The sequence below is a fragment of the Dromaius novaehollandiae genome, chromosome 3 (assembly GCF_036370855.1).
Source record: "Dromaius novaehollandiae isolate bDroNov1 chromosome 3, bDroNov1.hap1, whole genome shotgun sequence".
Taxonomy (NCBI): Eukaryota; Metazoa; Chordata; class Aves; order Casuariiformes; family Dromaiidae; genus Dromaius; species Dromaius novaehollandiae.
The window spans coordinates 127,101,530-127,124,441 of record NC_088100.1 but is presented as its reverse complement, the minus strand read 5'-3'; the positions used below and the strand labels follow the sequence as shown (position 1 = coordinate 127,124,441).

Below are 22,912 nucleotides of genomic sequence, written 5' to 3'. Positions count from 1 at the left end.
TTGCCTTCCAGTGGAATCAATAGAAAACATTGGCTAGATCATCTTCTGTCAGTTGTCACTCAGAGGAAAAATTAAGAAGGCAAGACTGTAATATCTCTAGTTTTTATGTAGGAGGTATTGCACTTTAATGGGGAAAAAAACAAATAAAAACACAATTCTGAGGCAAGTCTAGGATCATGTAAGCCCCCAGATGAGAAAGTTTTGAAAATCTGCTTTACAGATTTACTCAACCATGTATTTTTTTCATTGAGAAAATATTTTTTTAACTACTGTAATAACAAATAACAAGTAGAAAATAAGAAGCCATCCAAATTTGCTTTTCTTGCTACTGTTCAAAAGAGGATCTGCCTTTGTTCTGGTCCCATGCTTACAGAGCCTATAATCTTATAATCTTTCGTACAGTCTTTATTAAATGGAGGAAAGAATCACAGATCAAACCAGTTGTGTCAGTTATAGGAGTAAAAGGCCAGCAGCACAGATATGTAGCTTTTCCTGTTTTCCTTCCTGTGCATCTTGAACAAGTATTGCTGATAAGGTAGTTAAAACTACCTTTTCAGTAGTCATTTATTAGACTTCAAAGGAGAAAGCTGCTGAATAATTGGGTGCTGGAATTGGCTGCAGGCAGTTTGGTTTGGGTAAACTCAGCACTACCCTGTCACCTAGACAGCTGTCAGATGCATAGGCAACAACTTTATTGGCAAGCTCATATATATGCTCTTCCCCAGGCTATGGAGCCGTAGGAATCCTGGATGCTTTGTGCTAGGTGGCTCCCCTAAAGGCATCCTTCTGTGAAAACTTTAGGGGAAAAAAGAGGCCGCTTTTGAATAAAGATCATGTGCGATCGAACTTTATCAGAACAAATTTCACAATTCAGTTAGAAAAAAAAAGCATAAGTAATGAGTGTTATTTTATGATTATCCATTGCAGTCTAATGTTTGGTTAAATATTTAAATCACAAAGCAGTTTAGTAAAGTAATTATTCAGAACAAAATCGTTAATTGGTTAATTAAGGTCAATGTAATGCATGTATTCCTGAATTACAACTTGTTTGTGGTTAAATGTAAGTATGCATCTTAAATCCCTTCACCTCATCTGTAAAGTCTGAGACACTGTTAGCAATTATTGAGAGAGGGCAACAGTGTGAATTTCTTGTAAGGAAATACAGTCCATCACGCAGATGTCTTGGTAGCAGTGAAGCGTATTGGGGACGTGAAAAAAAGAATTTTACAGTACTGCCATTCAAAGGAGGAGGAGTAATCAATTTGCATTGTGCAGACTTGTTTGAAAAAACTAGTTTTATTATTTGTGAAAAGCAAAGTTATGTTGTGAGAAGGCCAGTTTTGTTTACTTTCCCCTTTTATTTAAAATAACAACAAAAATACCCAAACCTGGTTCCTTATGTCATATAATGCATAATAATTTTTGCTTTCCAAAACATGTATGATAGTTTCACTCTTCTGTATCCACCAAGGAAGGCAGAGGAGCAGGGGGAATGTGTACCAGAGGTCGGATTGTTGAAAACATGAGCTAGCAGTTGTCAAATATTGTGCTTACATGCTGTTTTTATTGTTCTCATTTCTTCTTCTCTTACTGTGTTATCCTGCTCCATTGCCATTTTTTGTCTCCCTGTGACTTTATTAGATGCTCAGTTCTGAGGGAACTACTTTTTTTTTTTTTTTGACTCATTTTATGCCTGTATCTTTGTGAAATGCATTTTATGAAAATGCTTATTTTTGATCTTTACATAAAATCATTGCTAGGCAATGTAGTATTACTTACTAGGCCCATTAGATTAAAAAAAAAAAAAAGAAAAGAAAAAGCAGCTTTTGAGCATAGGCAGTGTCACTCTTTTCTCCCACTATACCAGTTCATCTAAAAAAAGAAAAAAAGTCTACCTCTCCCTACAGCATTGCTTCTTGATATCCTTAGATCATCAGAGCTGCGGAAAGACTTCTATGTAAAATCAAAGGCTCTAATCATATCACTTTTATGACCCACTTATGAATTTCTTTCATTTCACCTAATTTCAGGCAGTGAAAAATTTTCTTTCCCTTAAACTCCTTTAGTGGACTTCTCAGTTCCAGTGAGGATTTTGGGTATAACTGACAGCAAACTTGCTTTGCTCTGCCACTCCACTCCTGTTGCTAAGCATTTTATTCACAGGAGTGCTTCTGCTGATTTTAGTGAAACTTCCTATATAAATGGGATGTTCATCAACATATTCATGACATAGGCCCAAAGTGTTTTAAAGGAACATCATCTACTGGAAACCACCATATATAGTTTTTTACCCTACAAATTGGGACCACATTATGTGTAGTAATTCACTCTCTGTATGTTTCTGAGAAACATGTATGTATTATTTGTGTGTGTGTGTACATATATATGTTCATATAAATGCATATATTCTCACATATAGAGGCACTAAATTTGTGCTAGATACTATTCATTAATGGAACAGCCACTGACCGGAATGCTGAGAGCTCTGTAACTGCACCAAGGAATGATTTGGGATATTTTAATGCGTTTACAGAGTTGGCACTCCACGGTGAAATGTGGAATAAATGTGTTCAGTTTTTTGCATTGCAATCAGTGCTCGTTATTAAATTAAGTTCTGTCACTAATGAAAGAAAATTTTAGTAAACCTATAAAATCTTATGGAATTTAAGTGAACTAAAAATGACCCATTTTAATCTGGCAATCTTGCATACTGCATGCTTTTTAGTGTTGTACGCTATGTGTTTTTACTTCTGTTTTTTCTTTTTATACTGTCTAATATAGATAACAGTTCTGGATGAGACATGGACAGTGTTCAGGCGATACAGTCGTTTTCGGGAAATGCATAAAACTTTAAAATTAAAGTACCCAGAGGTAAGTTTTGGTAAAAGTCCTTTTGGAGGAAAGGGTGGAAATAGAGTCTGGAAAATAGAGTTTTTTGAAAGAAGTGTACTCAAAAACATTATTTCTCTCAGCTCTGTGCTCTTAGTTTGAGATTGGCAAGCCCTTCAATAGTCTGAAGCTCTAAGGCTGCCAGGTTCAGGATGGATTGTTGCACACTGTTGCTACAGTGAGACTGTGACTAACTGTGCAGCCTCTAACCATTAATTCCCGTTACTAGTGACTGGTGCTGTTTCCTGGAGGTTTCTGTGTTGTTCACTGCAAAATACTTGCAGTCATATGTTGTCATCCTCACAACTCCTCATTTAAAAGAAGTGCATTGTTCCACAGATACCCTTTTATAGTAGTGGCTTCCAGGTTGCTGCAAAATGGAAAATTGATCTTTCTGGCCACTTCTGCAACTTAGAGCATTCAGGATACGAAGAGCTGTGCCTGGCAGAGTCCTAGTTTGTTGAAGTGAACACTTCAGAATCACAGAATAGTTGGGGTTGGCGGACGCCTCTGGAGATCATCTGGAGCAATCCCTCTGTTCAAGCACGGTCACCTAGGGCAGGTTGCCCAGGATCATGTCCAGTCAGGTTTTGACTGTTTCTAAGGATGGAGACTCCACAACCTCTCTAGACGACCTGTTCCAACATTCAGCCACCCTCAAAGTAAAAATGTTTTCTTGTGTTCAAATGGAGTTTCCTGTGTTTCAGTTTGTGCCCGTTGCCTCTTGTTCTGTCATTGGTCACCACTGTGAAGAGTACGGCTCCATCCTCTTTATACCCTCCTATCAGATATTTATACACATTTATAAGAACCCCCCTCAGTCTTCTCTTCTCCAGGCTGAACAGTCCCAGCTCTCTCAGCCTCTCCTCATATGGGAGATGTTCCAGTCCCTTGATCATCTTTGTGGCCCTTCACTGGGCTCACTCCGCTTTGCACTGTGGAGCCCTGTACTGGACCCAGCACTCCAGATGTGACCTCACCTGTACTGAGTCGGGGGAAGAATCGCCTCCCTTGACCTGCTGGCAATGCTCTTCCTAGTGCAACCCAGAATACCATTAGCCTTCTTTGCCACGAGGGCACACTGCTGGCTCATGGTCAACTTGTTGTCCACCAGGACCCCAAGGTCCTTCTCTGCAAAGCTGCTCTGCAGCTGGTCAGCCCCCAGCCTCCTCAGTTATCCCTCCCCAGGGCAGGACTTTGCATTTCCCTTTGTTGAACTGCACAAGGTTCCTGTTGGCTCATTTCTCCAGCCTGTCAAGGTCACTCTGAATGGCAGCACAACCTACTGATGTATCACCCGCTCCTCACAGTTCTGTGTCATCAGCAAGTTTGTAAAATTATAGTTCTTGGTTTCCACATCTAATTTTTAATTATTAATATTTTGCTTCCTTTCTCCTCATTCCCTTTGATAGTTGAAGAAATAAAACATTCAAGTACTTGAAGTGATCCTACTTTGAGAGTTATCACAAGAAACCTAGGCCATATATTCATGGGCAATATATTAAAAATCATTATTGTGTTTGAGAGAGAGAGAATGAATTAGTGTGCAAAGGCTTTGTTGGTCTTCACTGGTATATTTAAGCTAAAAAACTAATTGAGCAATGAAGGACTTTGAGGTTTAAAGGGTAAAATAGACTAGAGTCTGTATTTTGTAGAGATTCCGTAACTTACAATCACTCCCATTCCAAAAGAGTATGAAAACCAGAAATTGAAACTTCCATGCGGGAAAAATCTGAGATATATTTAGAAAATATGAAAATTATGATCTTTTTCTGAATTTTTTCAGAAAATTTAGAAGTCAAAATGATTTTGAATAGAAAACTGAACTGTTCTCTTTGCACAGATGCTTTAAAAATTATGTGTGAATGAGTATCACTATCATATTTTTTGATTCCAGTGAATTGACAGGTACAACCTAGCCAAAGGTATCTTTGCAGTTAATAGCTCTTAATTTTTTCCCATGGATTTTATATATATTTTCCTTTCTCCACACCACTCTTTTTATAGATTTCTTGCATCCTCTTCTTTTTGTATCAAGAAACCTGCCCCTCACTTGTATGTTTCTTTAACTTATCCTTTATCAGACTTTTCCCTGTTGAAAAGTCTAATTAGTTGTTCCTCAGACAGAAGTTGTTTCATCTCTTCAATCATTTTAACTGTGCTTCTGCTATTTCCTTTAGAGAAGTGGCTAAAGAAAATTGTTTGAAGTTTATTGCTTTATAAAAAAGAACGAGAGAGAGCCCCTTTCCTTTTCTCAGAGTGAAGTTTTGCTATGTACCGTGTTTCCAGCTCTCCTTGTTTTCCATTTTGTGGGAACAGGGCAGTGCTTGCTGCAAAAGCGAGGGGCCACCAAAACCCTGGCTTGGCAATAGTACCTTCTATGGATTTCTTAACAATTTTAAGCAAGAGGGTAGGATCCCCAGTGTTATATTACCTCTGTGCTTCTCCTTAGAACAATTAAAGGTAAATAACTATCTCCCCCCACCCCATGGAATATATGTGTTTGAAATAGAAAGCAATTTTTTTTTTAAACTTCTTTTCTCTGTCTGCAGTCATGCTTGCAAGGTCAATATATACTCTCTTTTTTAATGTGCTGATTTCTTTCTTATCAACATATCTTTCTTCCCATATATCTGTGTCTTAGGTAAACTTTTGGAGATTGACATATAGTATATTAATGGCATTACTGGTTTAACTACATGGATAACAATTTCTAAATTTCTAATTTCCACATAGGAACCACATTATAGAATGTTTTATTAACGTATTTGTTTTCTTCTCAACATTTTTATAGAAGTCAGGGGAAATACCAAGTCTTACAAGTTGCCAATATACTGTTTCCTAAACCATGATACTCATTAGAGAAGCATATTAATGTGTTTTGACTTGGAAAAAAAAAAGTTTAATCACTTTACTTTCTGAAACAATTAATCTATAGCTTTATCATTTTCTTCTTCCAGACTTTATCTAGCCCCCACTTTACAATAACAGATTAATTCTCAAGCAGGTGCAAGTATGCATGTCTGCTATATACAAAGCACACTTTAAGTTTAGGAGAGGTGAGGTAAGCAGTTGATCATGGCATCATCTACTGTTTTTGTGGTAGTTTTCATCCTATGACTCAGGTACGTCTTTTCAAATCCTTGTTGCTCGCAGCACTGATGATGTCTTCTGTATTTTGTACAATACGGGGTGTTGTGTCCGCTCCTGCTTTGAGGCTTATGGCACTACAAATCAGCAGTGTGTTTGGGGGCAGAAGAAACCTAGCTAATGCGCGCTTGGTTTCTGCTCATCAGCATTTCCACAAACTAGTATGTCCTTGTTTATCGGGGGGGAAGAGCACATCATGATGGATGAAGTACATAATAGGATGCACTGAAGTAAAGATGTGGTGTTTGTTTTCTTTGATGGAATTTCATTATCAGTGTTAGGTACGTGAGTGATCTATGGCTTCCCATATTTTTACCTTGACTTAAAATAACCTTAATTAATGGTAATTTTGGATTAGTTTTGCAAAGTGGGAAGCGGTTTGGTTTGTTCGACAAATGGAAGATCATCTATCTGCTTCTGCTGAACTGTCATTGACCTAATTTGGGATTTACTATGACAGTAGAATACATTTTAATACAAATCTGGCAAAGTTGCTTCCTTAGTTACTATATATTATTCCAAAGAAATTTGCTTCTTAAAAGTAATGTTATCAAAATCCATAAGAGTTGAATTTTATTTTGCATAGCTCACCTTCCAACTCTAATTTAATATTTATAATGAAGAGAAGATATTGTGCATGTGTTTAATGTATGAGTGTCCTGCTTTTAGAAGTGAACTTTACAGCTCATTACTTGCTCAGCTCTGAGTTACAACATCAGTATTTTAATAATTTGCTGATCTTGCATTTTGTGTTGCTGCCACTGAATCCCCAAAGGGAATGTACTGGAAAACTGATTTATTGGGAAGGTTTTTTTTTTTAAAAAAAAGGGGGGGGGGGGGAAGGGAAGAAAAAAAGAAAAAGCATATCTTTTCAGAGGCAGAAACTCTAATACTGATGAGTCTTGGAATATGCCATATATTTTATATAGCGGTACATTTCATTTTATGTAAATAAATGGATGTTGATAACTGGGTATCTAATTGAAATGTGTCACATGCAAATTTCGAAAGACTGAAGCTGCAGCAGGGTGAGATTGTGCCAGAAGCAGTTAAGTATTTGCATTTCACAGCGCCTATTTTATTAGGTCTACATGATGGTCATTTGCACAGCTTCAGCTTTCTTACGCTGCTGGTTTGTTAATGACTCTCTTATTATTTTGGGAATTTTAATTAAGGCCATACTTGGTTCTTAGTTGCAGTAGACTCTATAATGAATATACTTTTTGTTGTTTGTCATTAGTCAGAAACAGGAACAAGTAGGCTCTTTAATTGAGAAGTGAGAGCTTTCAGTGCAAGATTCTTCTTTTCTGCCTTATTCATCTTTTCTTGTCAGATCATGGTTTTGAAATATTACTGCAGTAATATTTCTGCAGAAAACTTCCCCTTCCTGGTCCCAGTCGTGCTTTGAAGGCAAACTTTCTCTCTCATTTCTGTTAGTTCAGCAAGTCAAGCAATGTAGTGTTGTGATGGCCAGTGTGCTCCGCTTACTAATACTTTCTATCCTCTTCCATTTTTCAAAGGACAGCAGAGGAACAGTTTTCTATCTATTTTTCTGTACCCGAATCCAAGGTCTATGAAGTCTCTCATGTGTGTGGCAGTCCTTAGTTCCTGCTTGCGTTGAGGTATATAGGCATGATCTGGCCTGGTTTTGTGGGGCTTTCACTGTAGGCTTGGCTTATGGAGTTTCTTGTCAATCTTCTTGAGACCTTTCTCCCTGTGCGTAAAGTTCTCTAAATGATATTAAGGGAAGCACTGTTAGATAATATTGAGGCAATTTTATTCCTAATAGTGATTCTAGTCTTAAAATACTATTAAATCCTTGCAAAGCTCACCAAAGAGAAGTTAAAATATGTATTTGCATTTATGGATTCATTCATGAAGATAATGGCATATGTGTGGAGGCAGGATTTCTACAGGAGTGCTAAAGCTATTGACTTTTAGCTTGTTCAGTAGAATGTAATAATTTAGCTGTGTATGATGTATGTAGAAATGTATGTAATATATATTTTTAACTTCCACTATCTAAAGCACAAGAAAGGACCATATATAATTTTAAAAGAATTTTAGGTTGTAATTAAGCCAATTTTCCATTCCCCTCATCTGTTTTTTTTTTTTTTCATTGTCTTACCTGAGCAAATAAGTGTATAATATCCATATCTGAAGCAGCAGGAAGGTCTGTGTAAACGTAAACTTTCAAGCTGAAGTTGTTATATGATCTGCCTCTATGCCTATGTGCTATTCTCACTAGGGAAAGGAGCGCATGAGATGTATTGCAATAACACATCTAATATCATGAATTATGGAAATTAAGATTAGAGACTGTTGCTGTGGGAATGTTGTTTGGATGATAGGGTCTTTCAGGTATGTTGAGTATTGGACAGTAAAGATTATGTTTTATAACCATTAGGAAAAAGTGCTATCTGTCTGTCTGTCTTGTGTTCTAGATGAAAGGCTTGTATCAGTAGTGTGAATGACAGTCAGGTATTCAATGGTATGTTGTCTTTTTATTCCTGAAGTCAGTATCCTCTGCTTATCAGAAATCTCTGTGTGTAACAGAGTATCTTTGTTTGAGTGAACTCAAGGTCGTTGTCAACTGTAGGTGTTAATAGGCTGTTCTCTTGTTTTGCGTATGTATAAGAATTACATCAAACTCAAAAAGCAGAAAATAAATGTTTCAGAAATAATATGTGAATGTTTCTGAATATTTGTAGAATTCCAATTATTTTTTGCAAACTTTTAAAACTTTTAAAGTATTTTGAACTATTTTAGGTTTTTGAAAATCCAAAGTGGTTGTTTTACCTTTTTTCTAAAAATATTTTGTATCTCAGAGAAGAGATACAGAAAGGTTTTGTATCTCAGTGAAGCTAGTTCCTGTTTCATCCAGCCATGCTGCCTATGACTACCCAACTTTGCACAGATGTTTGCTATTAAAATATAACAGACATGGGTTTTATAACCCTTTCTAAAGTTCTCTTTAGATTCTTCTGTAATTCCACTTACTATTTACAAGTAATTCCACCCCATAATAATGAATGAAGGTGCATGTTGTTCATTCAGACCACCACTGACTGGTCTCACTGTCCCTGTCTTTCTCCTCCATATCCCTCTTTTGGGTGACTGCCAGGGAGGGGGTCTTCATTTTCTTTTTGCTTTTGTTTTGCCCATACGTCTGTTGTTCTTCATAAATAATAAGTGGAAGAAGTCTTCAACATGAAATGCTGGCACAGTTGCAGTTGGGAACAAATTTGAGGTGAAGCCATTAATTTTCAGGAGAGCACCCTTGCTTTCTGAAAGAGATTCTCTCTGGAATCCCTGATTGAGAAATGCAACTTTTTATAACTTTCAACATATGATTAGTTTGGGTTTTTTTGTTTTGTTTGGGGTTTATTTGATAGTCACAAGGAGGAGAATTTATAGTAATAACATGATCATAGAACAACTTGTATGTGAAGTTTATTCTTTCATTTATATGGCTGTGCATTGAATGCAAAGTGTGTGTGTGCATTGAATGCAAAGTTTTGGACATCTGGATGTTTGTAGTGTTCAGCTGAGGGGAGTGTAAAGCAGTACATCTGTAAATAAATGTAACTACAAACTTCTAAGATATTTAAAATTAGTTTTTTCTGAAATCTTCAACGCTTATTGCAAAATCTTGATCCAGCTGTGACTGAAGCCCCGATCCTACGACAGGTTCAATGACTGTTGAGATTTATTTTTAGAAATTGTTATTACCAAGAAGCAATTTAAAAGAAAGCGTTACATGTATTGGACAGAGCAGTATGTAGTATATAGTAATAAAGAGAATGTTATGAACCTTACTACAAATGCTATCTCATTATTTTGGAAAGTCTGGTTTTGTCTCTAAATGGATTCTTAATTCAGGTTCTTTCATCCTCTGCCAACTCCATGCCACTTAGTGAGTCTAATATATAACAGTATTTTAAGATTTACTTCTGCATTTGAAAATTTGACCTAGTGAAGAAATAAGCTTATTAGTGTATTTTGGCTAGACTGGAAAGATGTTTCATGATAATAATTAGCAAACTTTGAATTTTTTAATAAAGCATACTAAAAGCATAACAAATTTAACATGTTAACCTTTGGGCTAATACCAAGCACTATAAACAATCTAAAGGCTGTTTTTTGTAGCAAACTGCATGTTTGAGCACAGATTAGAATGGCAACTGTTTACAACATTAACTACTGTGCTTGTAAATAGCAAATGCAATAATGTATATTAAAATAATACCCCTGGCAGAGTTACAGAAGTATAGGAAAGCATATGGAAAATAATTCTGGAAATACAGATCATAAGATAATGGCAGACCTTAGTTTTTACTTTCTAGTTGGGAACTTTGCTAGCCTTAACAATATATCTTTCCATAAATATTGAACAAAAAATAAAACCATTTTTAGGATCCTTATCTGTCTGTAAACCTTATAATGCTCTTATAAAAGCATATGATTATAGCCTCCACCTTTATTCAGTGCAAATTACAATAATTATGGTATAGATAATTTTACATTTTTACATTTATATTCTTGTCACCTGTAACAACCAGGAAGCACAGAATTATGTTGTTATTTTGTCACATACACATTTCCAACTCACGTTCCTAATTATATTCTGTTCAGAGAATTCTAAAAGCTTGTATTTTTATATACATATTACTTCCACATCATCTTTAGTTTGCCACTAGCTACAGAAGTAATTTAATAGGTAGATCGCCAAATGCTCCATTCGGCCTTTTTCTGCAGCATGAAACTTTCTGCTACCGATATCGTTGAAAGAATTTTTAGGACTTTTTATTATATATCAATCTGGGGATGTATATGAACGAGAGAATTTGTACGCATAAATAAAGTGCAAAAATCACTGCTGCTAACCACATCATGCAGTTCAGTGCAAGTTTAATGGCGGAGAAGTGTATTTATTATGTGTGGCCTCTCTGGATTCATAATCAGTAACGAGGACATGAGAAGGTGAGACATGGCAAAAACACTGGCATATTTGCTTCCAGCATAATACACAATTCCCAATCAACTTCTAGTGGGAAAATGAATTCAGCATCTGAATTTCTTGCCACAAAACTGAATCTGAATATGGAAGAGCTTTGTGACAGCCCTGCTTTGGGTTTAAGCTGTGATTATTACTGCTTTGTATGCTAGATTTGTCCAGCAACGTTTTCTTGGATTGGTACAGGCAATTCTGCAGTAATGTAGTTTCTCTTTCTCCCTCCTCCTTCCCTTCTTCTGCCCGCTTCCCTCCTGTGTTGTGGTTGACGATGAGGCCTATTTTTGTCTGCCCTGGGAAGCTAATGAAATCTGTGAGCTTCTAAATGGTTTTATGGGAAAATAGCATTAGCTTTATAGACCTTACTTCTGATAAATTAAGCAAGAGATGAGATTAAACTGCAGGTAGAAGCCTAATGCTAGGTTTCACTGATAGTACTATCAGAAAGTCTTATATATTAGTAAAGTAGAAATTGAAGAAAGAAGCATTTTAGGAGGGTGAATCCTTCATCTCATAATTCATGACGCATTTGACAACATAATTGCTTTGATTATTTGATAATCTGATTTTCAACGTTCTGCTCAATTATCTAGTGATTTTGCATGATACCAAAATATCCACGTTGTTTTATCAGTCAAATAGTTTCATATGGATAATAGCTATTTGTGAGAAAGGAATGTCTTAAGGAAGAAAAATTCCTAGACAATTTCACTCGAGTTTTAGTCGCTCACTGAGGTTCAACCATTTCTTAGCCGTTCCTGAGCATCTGAAGGCATTGAGAGTATTTTAGGCTGCAGCCCCGTATTTGTGTATTCTTCCTGCTTAGTGGAAGGCAGAGGGGAGGATTGGACTAGTTTTTTATTTTATTTATTTATTTTTTTAATACATTGCCTTCCTATTGAAGATTTTAAGATTTCTGTTCAATTACCATCTATTGTTATTGACTGTCTCTCTAACAATCATATAATGGTTTTCCAAAGAAGAATTTGGTCTCATTATGTTGCTCAGGTTGCTAGATTAAGTAGGTTTTTCAAATTGAATCCTTTCAGCTGATTGAGAATATTATGACCAAACTGTAACTCTAGCTCGTGTGACAATATTCAGATTACTTTTGAGCCAGCATTGTAGCTAGTAGTAAAAACTGTCTGGTTCCAACCTGCCTGGTGCATTTTTTCCTTACCCATAGAGACGGTATTGACGAATTTGCAAATACAAAGTCGTTGTGATAAATTTCATTCACTGCCTAATCTGAGGGATTATCCCAAGTTTTGGGCTTCACGTGGAAACTGTAGAGCAGGATATCATAGGATTGTACTGTCTTTGTACGTTTGGAGCCATTGGGAGAATGAATAGGGAGAAGCAGGTTGCAGATTTTGCAGCATACTAAGAATATTTAGCTCTGTATTTTGACCTTCCTCTGTTAAGTAAATGAGTGGTTTACAATCTACATGGGATTGAGATACAGATGGCAGTAAACTGTTGGAGGCTTCATTCAGATAAGTCTGAAGTAATGTCACTGCAAGAAAGAAAAGTTCTTGAAAAACACTTTTCTGCCACTGTATTTGATAACAGATGTTATACATTTGAATGTAAATGTATAGCTTATAGTTTATTTGGCTGCTCTTGAAGACTCAAAGAAGATGTGTATATTATGTTGAAGCGTTGATCGTGTCATTCTTAGGTGTGGGACCAAAAGGTTGCATTTAAGCATGGTTTTTTATCTCCCTAGGCCCTATCTGTACTCATTATAGAGAGATCAGTGTCTTCACAGGTCATTTCAAAGAATTTAAGTCAGTCTCCTGCCCTGAACTTCCCGCTGGAGGATCCTACACATCTTTCAGGGAGCAACAAGATCAAGGCTACTCCACAAGGAAACAAGCCAGGAGCCAGGGGTGACCATAGCACAGGCAGCAGCCGTGACCTCACTGACCAGGGCACAGTCCAAGAGTATCTGAGCAGGGTTTGGTTGGATAGTTCTGTTAACAGTCAGTGATCATCTGGCAAGGTGAGATAACAAGTCAGGTCTAGGGTCCATCCAGGTAGCCCAGTGAGCAAGTCAGGACAGAAAGAGGTCTGGAGTCAGGACTGCGTACAGCATAGCTCTGAGGTTCATCAAGGAGACAGAACTGGAGAAAAAGCAACCTACAACATAGATCTGGAGTCATCGAGGAAGTCCAGTCAGAAAGCCGGGACAGCAGGAGACAGGGCTGGGTGCAGCTATGTCTGTAGCATAGCTAAGGCAGCACTAAGAGCCTGAGCATGAGTGAAGCTCCTGGACCAGTTTGTGGAGGGTGCCTGGGTGCGAGGTCCCAGGGGAGTCTGGTAAGGGCAACTAAGACTTCGTGCACTCAGGGCCCTTGCGATATTTCCATTCCCTGTAGAGAAGGGCTAGCCCCTTGGTCGGTCTTGATGAATTCTGCTTTGTCTCCCTAAGAGTAAGCTACTCCACTGGGCCAGGGAGAGCCCAAGCAGTAAAATTTATTAGACATCCCTTCCTGACAGAAATCAATAAAATACAGTCTTTCATGGTTTAATATGAAAATAAACATAAAGAAGCAGTGACTCTCAAGAAAAATACTGAGGGGCAGGTATAGACTTGAAAATAGCAAGGAGGAGAAAACCAGAAGTGAAGTGTACTGTCCAGTTTGCAGTAGGGCTTGTCTCAGAACTATAGCCAGAAGTAATACTGCAGAGGGCAGGCTGTCTGGCCACCTTTGATAAACAATATCCAGTGTGGGCATGTCCATGATGGGAATGCTGGTGAGATAAAAGCACAGCTTTCAATAGGTGCAAAGCTTTGGGAGCCACTGTTGAAGAAGGCTGTGAAACAATTCATGTGTGTTTAAAGCAGAGGGATGGGAGCAAGGTCTCAAATTAGACTCAGCCACTGATGAGGTGTTTGCAGTTCAGGACTGAGTCCATTGCCAGTTGAAATGAATTTGCCTTTCTGTCAGAGACATTTAACTAATCACCAGTTATCTCTAAATAGTTACGACACTGAACGATGAAGAGAATCAAAGCTACAGTTCTGTTTGGTCATCTAAAGTGAGACTATTACTTTCTATCGTACTTTCTTCTAGTTGCTATTGGGTATTAATCATCCTTTCATGATTATGTTGTACAGTGCTGTCAGCAATGCAGAGCTGCGGCTGTTTGACTGTTTTCTATGAAACACTTAAGATTTCTTTGACACTTGATCTTAATACAGCATGTCCTAGTCTTGTTATGTCTTTTTTTGGTTAAAAAAAAAAAGAAGAAGAAGAAGCAATGTTGTAATAATATGTTAAATCCTTAAATAACTAACTGTGCAATCAATTTTAACTCTAATATTACTTATTTATTTAAATCTGGGAATAAATAACAATACCTTTACTTGTAAGGTGAGCCAAATTATTGACTAGTACTAGAACTGTTAAAATAATTACGAGCTACTGTATTGCAGGTTTTTATTTACATATTTAGAGTGGCATCATTTCCATTCTGGTTGTACCTGAAAGTTCTTATGTGCCGTAACTCACTGTAAAGACCCAGTAGAAAAACTGCAATCTTGGACCTTGCCTCTGTTTTTCTGGGCTACTAAAACCTATGTACGTGGAATAGCATCATTTGTACACAGACTCAGTGATGTAGTGGTTGTTGGGAGAGAAATATTACAGCCTTCTAGAAATCAGCTGGCGGATAGGAACTGTGAAATTGCTGACGTGTGCCCCCAGACCCAAGTACATGCAATAGTGAAACACATCCCTCTTTTTCTTCCCCCGGATCGCGACGTTAGCTTCAAAATCATGGCGTTTTAATCAAGTGTGGTTCTGGGTTTTTATATATGAAGAATGTGCACAGGTCTTGCTTTTTAATCATTTCTCTTCAAGTGTTTGATCACAGCTTTATACAAATATACACTCTCACATATTATAAAACAAGTACACATTCTCACATACCTGCTTGTCTCTGGGATCTCAAGGGTAGTACTAAATAGGGTAATGCACATGAAACTGATGGTAACACTAATCTTTCTGGTCCCCATAGTTGCTCTTTCTGTTCTGTAGATTCAAAATCCTATGCCAGACAAACTCCTGAAAACATACCTATTATGTTTATCATATTTAAACAAGGATAGCTTTCATTTTAAGCTTTGCTATGCACAATGTTGATAGTGCGGGGAAAATCTCATATTTGTATGGGACTTATAGCTAGTTTTTAATCCTGTGTTAAATTAGATGGTTTTGCAACGTCTGTAAGACTAGACAGAAGTGAAAATTTAGGCTATGTGACTATAAAATGCTATTATTGTTGGAGGTGGGGAGCCAATAGTTCTTTCCAAACTTCCAGTTTGTGTACTGGGAATATTGTTTCCATCATTTTAAGCCATGCAGAAGGCTAGCTAACTTCTCTCTAGAATCAGTCCAGTTTGTTGTAAGAATTGCTGCTTTATGTCTGTAACAAATCAAACTTGGAGGCATACTACTTACTTGTTTGCAGGTATATATCTCGGTGACAGCTGTTCTTTAAGACCCTGAGATCTGCCATTAATTTTGAGTAGTCAGAAAGACATCCGTCTAGTCTGCAGTAGAAGTTATTGCTCCTCTTTGATGAGTTTTCATTATTAGCATTTCCCAAAGGGAAGGGTGTCTGAAATTTATGGCGTTAGTTGGTCACACGGGACGGGGATGTTCCATAAATGCTGCCAGACGTCACGGAGATGAGCTCCTGTGCAACAAGCAAATTATTTCTGGAAGATCTGCTAAGACTGCTATGGTGAATTCTCCTCTCGGAACCTGTTTCTGTTGCAGAAGTCCAGTGGCATGGCATCTTTGTGGTGTAGCGCTCAAGTGGCCTGATAACTCATGCAGTTTCAGCAGAAGTGTGGTGTGGAACAGGGCATGGCTTGTATGCAGCCACTGTGGAGATGTTGGCTGCTGTGTCCACTCTCCTGTGTTGTAGTGTTGCAGGAACGCTTCCTTAACCTTGCTAGAAGTCCCAAAGGGAAGATAATGAATCAAGTCCCAGATCATTCTTGAAAGGAGAATAAACCCCATATAGAACACATTAAAAGTCCCCCCCTTTGTTTTTTATCTCTTTTTGAAAAATGGTGTTTATGCCACATGTTCATGAAGGTTGACCGATGTGTTGAGCTTTGAAGACATGAGTAGTTGTTGCCATTTCTTTAAAGAAGTAAACAAACATCATGACCTGAAGCTACACTAAAGCATGTACATTAATGTGTAGTTTGCAAATCATGGGCTAAAAAGTTAGAGAATATGTTTTAAACTTGTCCATGCAATCTGAAGGTCAACCTGTATCCTTGTATCAAAGAGTACTGTCTGCTACGCAGTAGTGGTGTTTTTCCACCAAAATACTTCTGTCGTGGTGCAAAGGATAGACAGCAAGGGGATAAAATCAAGGTTACAAGGACATGATATGTTCTCATTTTTGACATTGTAACGTAAAGGATATTTTTTCAGATATAAATAAGAAATAAAAAATTTTTTATTTGTTTTTGATTGGTTTACTTGTGAAATAATGATATCCTTTGTGCTGCGATTTGCAGTTTCCGCATTATCTTACTCTGCCTTTCTACAGCCTGTCTGGAGATCTTAATGGATTTTCTTTGCCTGTTGGTAACAGGGACAAAAATTGGCCTTGGTTGATAATTCTGAACTATCCATGCAGTGGTTTAAATTTATAAAGATGCTCTGATTATATTAGTTTCCAGTTTTCATAAGAGAGATTAAAATCCCTGAGAAAACTGCATAATTTTATAGAACCGTGAAAGGTTTGCATGAAGTTTGATATATCATATCAATCATTTTTATAGGTGTTCTGTATTTAAGCGCTATTGCACTACTTATAATGAACAAAACGATGAAGCAATTTGTCAAATATTATATTCTCCATCATTTATGACTGTATCTTGGTATGTTATTATTCTGACTAGTCTAAAAATTGCTTTTAGGAAAAGAAGTATATCCCTGTAGTGCCAGGTAACTTCTTTGGTTGCTAATTTGATTTACTCAGTGGCAGGAGGCAGACTAAATGGAGCTAAAATAATGCAATAAACAGCGGCCTCCACATCTCACCATACTTCCAAAAAAGCATACTGAATCTAAGTCAACCTGCATGTTTAATGCAGAAACTTGGATGTGAGGATTCTTGGACCTTTTTGATAATTACGGATCATCCTTTGATAGATAGGTGAGCATGATTCAAAGTGAGCTATAGTGAGCAAAATCCAAAAGAGCAGCTTCTGGTGTCCAATCCCTGATGTCCAAAACTTGTCAGGTTTGCATCATCATATAATGGAAGGAAGATTTTAGGGAGGTTCACAGGAAGGTGAATTTTTTTAATGTTCTTACCTCTCTTCCGTGGCAGAAAAAGTTGCAGTGTTCTTTGGGAAAACAGTTGTACCTGTCTTGGAGGAAGGTAACTGGAAAGGGTGCCAGGAAGATCTTAAAAGTTCAAAGAGAGAGTGGAAGTTGATGAGAAGGTTACCCAAAATTAGAGGCACCAGAGCTGTGAGAACTTGTGCATCCTGAGAAAATGCTCATGTATTGACAGACTCGGAGAAGACTCACAACAGAACTGCTTATGCTTATTTGAAATGGTACATACATACCAACATAAGCAAACTGTTTTTCCAAGCATGTCCTAGGGCCAGCATTGCTGGGGAATGATACAGAGGAAGTATCTGTTTATATATGGATGATACTCTAGAGAAATAAAATAGAAAAAAAGCAGTTATTTTAGCCAGTTTGAAAACAGAGGGAAAGTCATCTGCAGAATTGCCTGCCAAGTGCAGGTTAACCCAAGGAGAGCCTCTGAATGTACTTTGGCCTCAGTGGGGTGTAGTCTGCAGGGAGACAGTAGAACTGACTCAGTGCTGAGCCTGCACTGGAGACCATATAGAAAGGAAGTGATGGAAGCAATATGCCAACCATGACTTGGTCCTGCCAGCCAGAAATGTAAACGAAAACAGGTTCCGAGGGCAGAACAATCTTTGGTATAGAGCAAAAAAGACGGAGAATGGGAAGAAGAGAGTATCCATTATGCGCATGGGGCAAAACAGCTTCCACTTCGAGAGAAGGCTGTAAAAGGGCAGGAAAGCAGGTTGCGGCATAGATCTTATTTAGGAAAGAAAAAAAATTAAAACTTCTGCAGGGACTTGCCTGCAGGGGCCCTGTGGGTAGGAAAGTTGTATACAACCTTTTTCTTTTTTTTTTTCTTTCTTTTTTTTACTTTTTAATTTCTGTTCCCTGCTCACTTGGAGTTATCTTTGCTTTGAAAGGTGAATTATCCTTGTTTGTTTGTCCTAAAAATTCTAGTTTCTGTTTCCATTTAAAGCAGTTCAGTTTCCTTTGAGGAGTTCATGATGTCAGAAGGTCTAGTGGGTCCACCTCAAGAGCTTTCACTGATCCACAGTTCCTTAGATATCCTGCCTCTGAGAATATCAAATCCTTCTCCCCTTCTGTCAGAGAGTGGAGGGAAAGATATGTAAACAAGAACTGTGATATGATAAAGGGACAGCAGAGTAATAAGAAGAATTAGGTAAATCATTGCAACCATCGCAGTAAAATAGGGACAATCTGAGAAGCTGGAATGTGGAGGAGAACATGTTGGAAGAGATGGAAAAAAGAAGGTAAGAGCGAATATTAGGAAAATGGAAGAGAAGAGAATAGGGACAAGTTGAATATCCAGAGTATAATCTGCTGGATATTCCCTCTCCTCAATTACTTGACACTGGAAAATTTTATTTTTAATCTTCCAGTCTCTGAGGTGTCACATATCTACAACATGTGTATCTGTGAAGCTCTATAGGATGTTCAGGATGGAGGTGTTAGGAGTACTTTTTTTTTTTTTTTTTTTTTTTTTTTTTTTTTTTTTAGGATAATAAATTTAGAGTTTTATTTGCTGATATTTGGGAACTCATGATTTGAACTTTACTTTGTTTGCATAGCCTGAAAAGGTGACTTAAGTGGTTTTTTAGGGTTTTTTGTTGTTGGTGGTCTTTTTTTTAAGTGGATGGTATATGTTCAAGTTCCTCTGTTTCTTTTTTTTTTTTTTTTTTAACCACAGAATTTATGAATTTGACTTATATCTGTTCATTAAATGTTAACCTTGTCCCTTTGCCTAGGGCTTTCTTATAAAACTGTAGAGAAGGGGTTGTTTATTTTCAGACAAAATATGAGTAAAAATACAGAAGATAAGCTTTTTTATTTTTTTTTTTAACCTAGTTATCAAATCCCTAAATATTTAGTGCAGGTTCCTAGTTTAAAAAAAAAATACAGCTTTTGTACAATTTCTTTAGAGTCTGGAGGTCTTAGTACATCTTGAGAAGTTGAGGTTTAAGTTACTTTGTTTAAACTTCAAAAACTAAAACTAGGACAGTTTTTCCTTTCATTACTCACTGCAAAATCAAGTCAGGTGCAGCCACACCGGCTGCAAAACCATGCCACAGTCTTCTCTTTGATTTTTCTCATCTTCGACATAGAAATCTGGTACAAAGGATCAGAAGTCAGACACGCCCTTTGAAAAATGAGAAAATTCAGAGTTGTGAAGGTAACATGAGAGTTAAAGACGACTGACTTCTTAATTTAATAGTTAGTATTTCCTTAATTTTCTTTTTTCCCCTTTTTTCCCCCATTTAAATATATCAAAACATTGAAGTACAAAGAGAATTTGGGATAAAAGATTAAAGATGACTTAGCCTCCATCAATGTCTGCCCTGTTTTTCTTCTTGAAAAAAATCTTTTATCATATTGTAGGTGCTAAAACATAGATTTTTACCCACTAGAAATAATGAGATGTTTCAAGTCTTGTAGATTTTTGCTTGATGTAGGAAAATGGCACTTTTTTTGTGTGTTTAGGCAGCGTACCACTTTGAACAATTTCATGCTTAGAAGTGACAAGCCTATATGACCGTATTATGTGGTATTTTACTTTGGTCCCCTATATATTGAAATATCTGCCAAAGTACTTTGCAAGACTTCATATTAACATGTTAGGTTCCACTGTACTATAAATCCCCTGCACAGAATTAAACCCCGTAGGTCCCTAGCAAACCTCCGTTAGTGTCAGTGAAGAATCTCCAGCTAAATATCCTAAACATTAGAGGCCGCTTAAAATGCTGACAGATTCATATTCTAAAGTCCCTGAAATGAGAGCGCGCTGTGTTCGAGGCAGAGCCCTGCTGCGGTGTCGGAGCCTTGCTTTCTACTGTATCGTTTCCAAGAAGCCGCTCTCCAGATTTGCATTTTTTCCTGGGGCTCAGTCGTTGAAGGCTGTGAAGACGTGTAGTTTCACCTTAAAGGAGTATGTTTCCAAATATATGTTGTTAGGTATACATTATTGCCAGAAGTAGGTGAATCTTAAGGTCAGTGAGTTATTTCGAAGATAAAATAGGTGACTAAAGAAAGGGTCATTTATTATTCTGCTATCTACTCTTATCAGTGTTAAATACCTGCCGATAAACTAGTTAGAACCAGCCTCTGCACTGAGATGTGAAAGAAGTACAGGAATCTGTTAAGCTCTTTGCAGCTTCCTGGAATAATACTTGCTAGGTATGAAGCCCCTTCCATATAAGGACCTAGTACTGTCTAAATATGACCATATTAATCTCTCAAATACATGGTGGGTAAGTATCATTACTTACCGATAAGGTTGCTGAGACACAGACAAATACATGCCTGCAAGCAATACAAGACCAGAAATAAAATATATCCTTCATTTATTATAAAGATGTTATGAGTAAATTGCAAATGACTGTTTTCCTCTCACTAGGACTACTACTGCCTAGCAACAATTGCTAGATAGGGTAAACATCATTAACTGTAAAAAGTTTAATGCCTAAAAGTCATTAGGAGCGCTGGTGTGGAGTCTTGAGGTGTCTCGTTGTGCTATTTTAAAATTATTTTCTGTGAACTTTGGGGCTAAGAGTAGTCCCAGTCTTGCCCGTGGTGTGTGTTTGCATGCACGTGCACACTAGCATGTAAATAATGCAATTTGTGTTACAGTGAGGGTATAATTAAGCATAGTAGGGAAATGCTTCTGCAGCCAAAATGAAAATGAGGAATCTTGCACACCACATACAGAAGTGTCTCAGGAAATCATTCTAACTCACGGGTCCTGTCAAGCGAGGGAATATGCCTCTTAATTTCCCCTGACAGAAAACACATCACCTCATCAGCAGCCCCAGAAAATGACAAAACAGCCAAACTGGAAAAGAATGACTGCCAAAAACTTGCCTTGCCGCTGCAGTAAGGGAGATTGGGAGGGGAGGGCTATGCTTGAGAAATTTCAGAAAAGGAGAAAACTTACCCTGCTACCTGTCGCGTCCCACTGTTACCCTTGGTCTTCCTGCAAAACCTTGACTGATCGAGTAGTCAAGGTGTGACCCTTTAAGAATTCGTTTGGGCCAGAGGGTACCTGATCATTTAATTCTAAAAGAATAATTTATACTCTTGAATGTGGATAGTGTGCAATTTTTTACAGTGTTTAAGCTGAGGCAGACATCTCTGTAAAACCTACACCAACATGTATTTAAGTGATGGAAGCAGTTCAGTCACATCCTGTGCTCTGTGTTTTAACCTGTAGAAACGGTAATCGCATTTGAAGTTACTGTGCAGTTTCTTAAAAGCATTGCACTTGCTGCTAAAAAGAATTGATGAATTTATTAAAATGTTTGCTTCTGCCATTTGGCATAAATGCCAGAAATCAAAAACAAAACCAGAAACCCCTCCGACTAAGTTGTGATGAATTGTCAGGTTTCTGAATTGAGCACAATTTGCTTTATGTTCAGAGCCCTCTATGTCAAATGACTCATCAGGATAGAAGATCTTTATAGAAAATTACAGCACCATTTATCGTTAGATCAATATATACATATTACCGGGCTGCTTATTTTTTTCTGTTTATAAACCAAAATTACGACAAGACGAAGTGGGTTTTTTTTTTTTTTTTATGGTCACTGCATATTTCTGGAACTCTTGCACCAAGTATTTTTCCCACAGTAAAGGCAAAGAGTAATTTTTTAAGTCAGAGTGACAGAGATTGATAGTGTACATATAAGTAGACTACCTCTGGTAAATGTATTAATATTGTAACTTTTTATAAAAATATATCACAATGGAACAGGTTCCTATTACACTGAAATTACACGGTCACATAGAGGGTTTTATAATTCACATTTCTGTATAAATAGTTCTAGTTCTCATGTTGCAAAGATAATTTTGAGACTGTGACCTGGGTGCCAGCTGATGCTGTGATGTCTGCTTAAGCGGTCAGACAGCCTGGAACTGGAGCCTGGAGAGTTTTGAATGTCTCCTTTTCATTTTGGTGGGGATTAGACTCTGCGGTCTGACAGCGTTTCTGCTGTAATGGCAAGCAAGGAAAATTAAGATCACCGTGCCTTCCAGATAGTATGTTTGCTTTTGCGTCTTGTTGAATGTTTTTTCATGTCCTGGAATAATTTAGGGCTTCCAAGAGCTGCTGAAGTGATGATGAAATCTGTTTCTTGTACCACTCTCCCCAGTGGATCATATGCCTGAGGGTTTTTCTGTCATATAGTTGGGTGGTCATCTGTTACAACAGGCATGACCTCCGTTTTGATTGCGTGATGGACGTCTGCCAATCCTTTGGCTGACAGAGGAGCCAGAAGACCCTTGAGAAAGGTGGTAGCAAGGAGAAGACCACAGCAGATGGATTATTCTAGCAGGCCTTGGCTGTTCACCTGCTATGTCCAGGCCCTGCAGAAGTGGTGATTGCAGGGGATGGTCAGTGCTTTGTAATGTATGCTCTGTGGGACGCAAAATCCTTCCATATACATATTTGTATGTGTAGGTATATTCTGTACACATATATGTATAA

The 22,912-nt window shown here is 37.6% G+C and overlaps 1 protein-coding gene across 3 annotated transcripts in view; it reads left to right on the top strand.

The window, feature by feature from the left end:
• The window catches only part of KIF16B (kinesin family member 16B), a 141,505-nt gene that overhangs the window by 99,733 nt on the left and 18,860 nt on the right, over positions 1 to 22,912 (top strand). For 2 of the 3 annotated variants that reach the window (XM_026110425.2, XM_026110426.2), the window contains one exon: positions 2,782 to 2,871. The exons of the other annotated variant lie outside the window; for it this stretch is intronic. In XM_026110425.2, the coding sequence (XP_025966210.2) occupies positions 2,782 to 2,871 (90 nt within the window). The remainder of the gene's footprint in view (positions 1 to 2,781; positions 2,872 to 22,912) is intronic. 3 annotated transcript variants of the gene reach the window in all.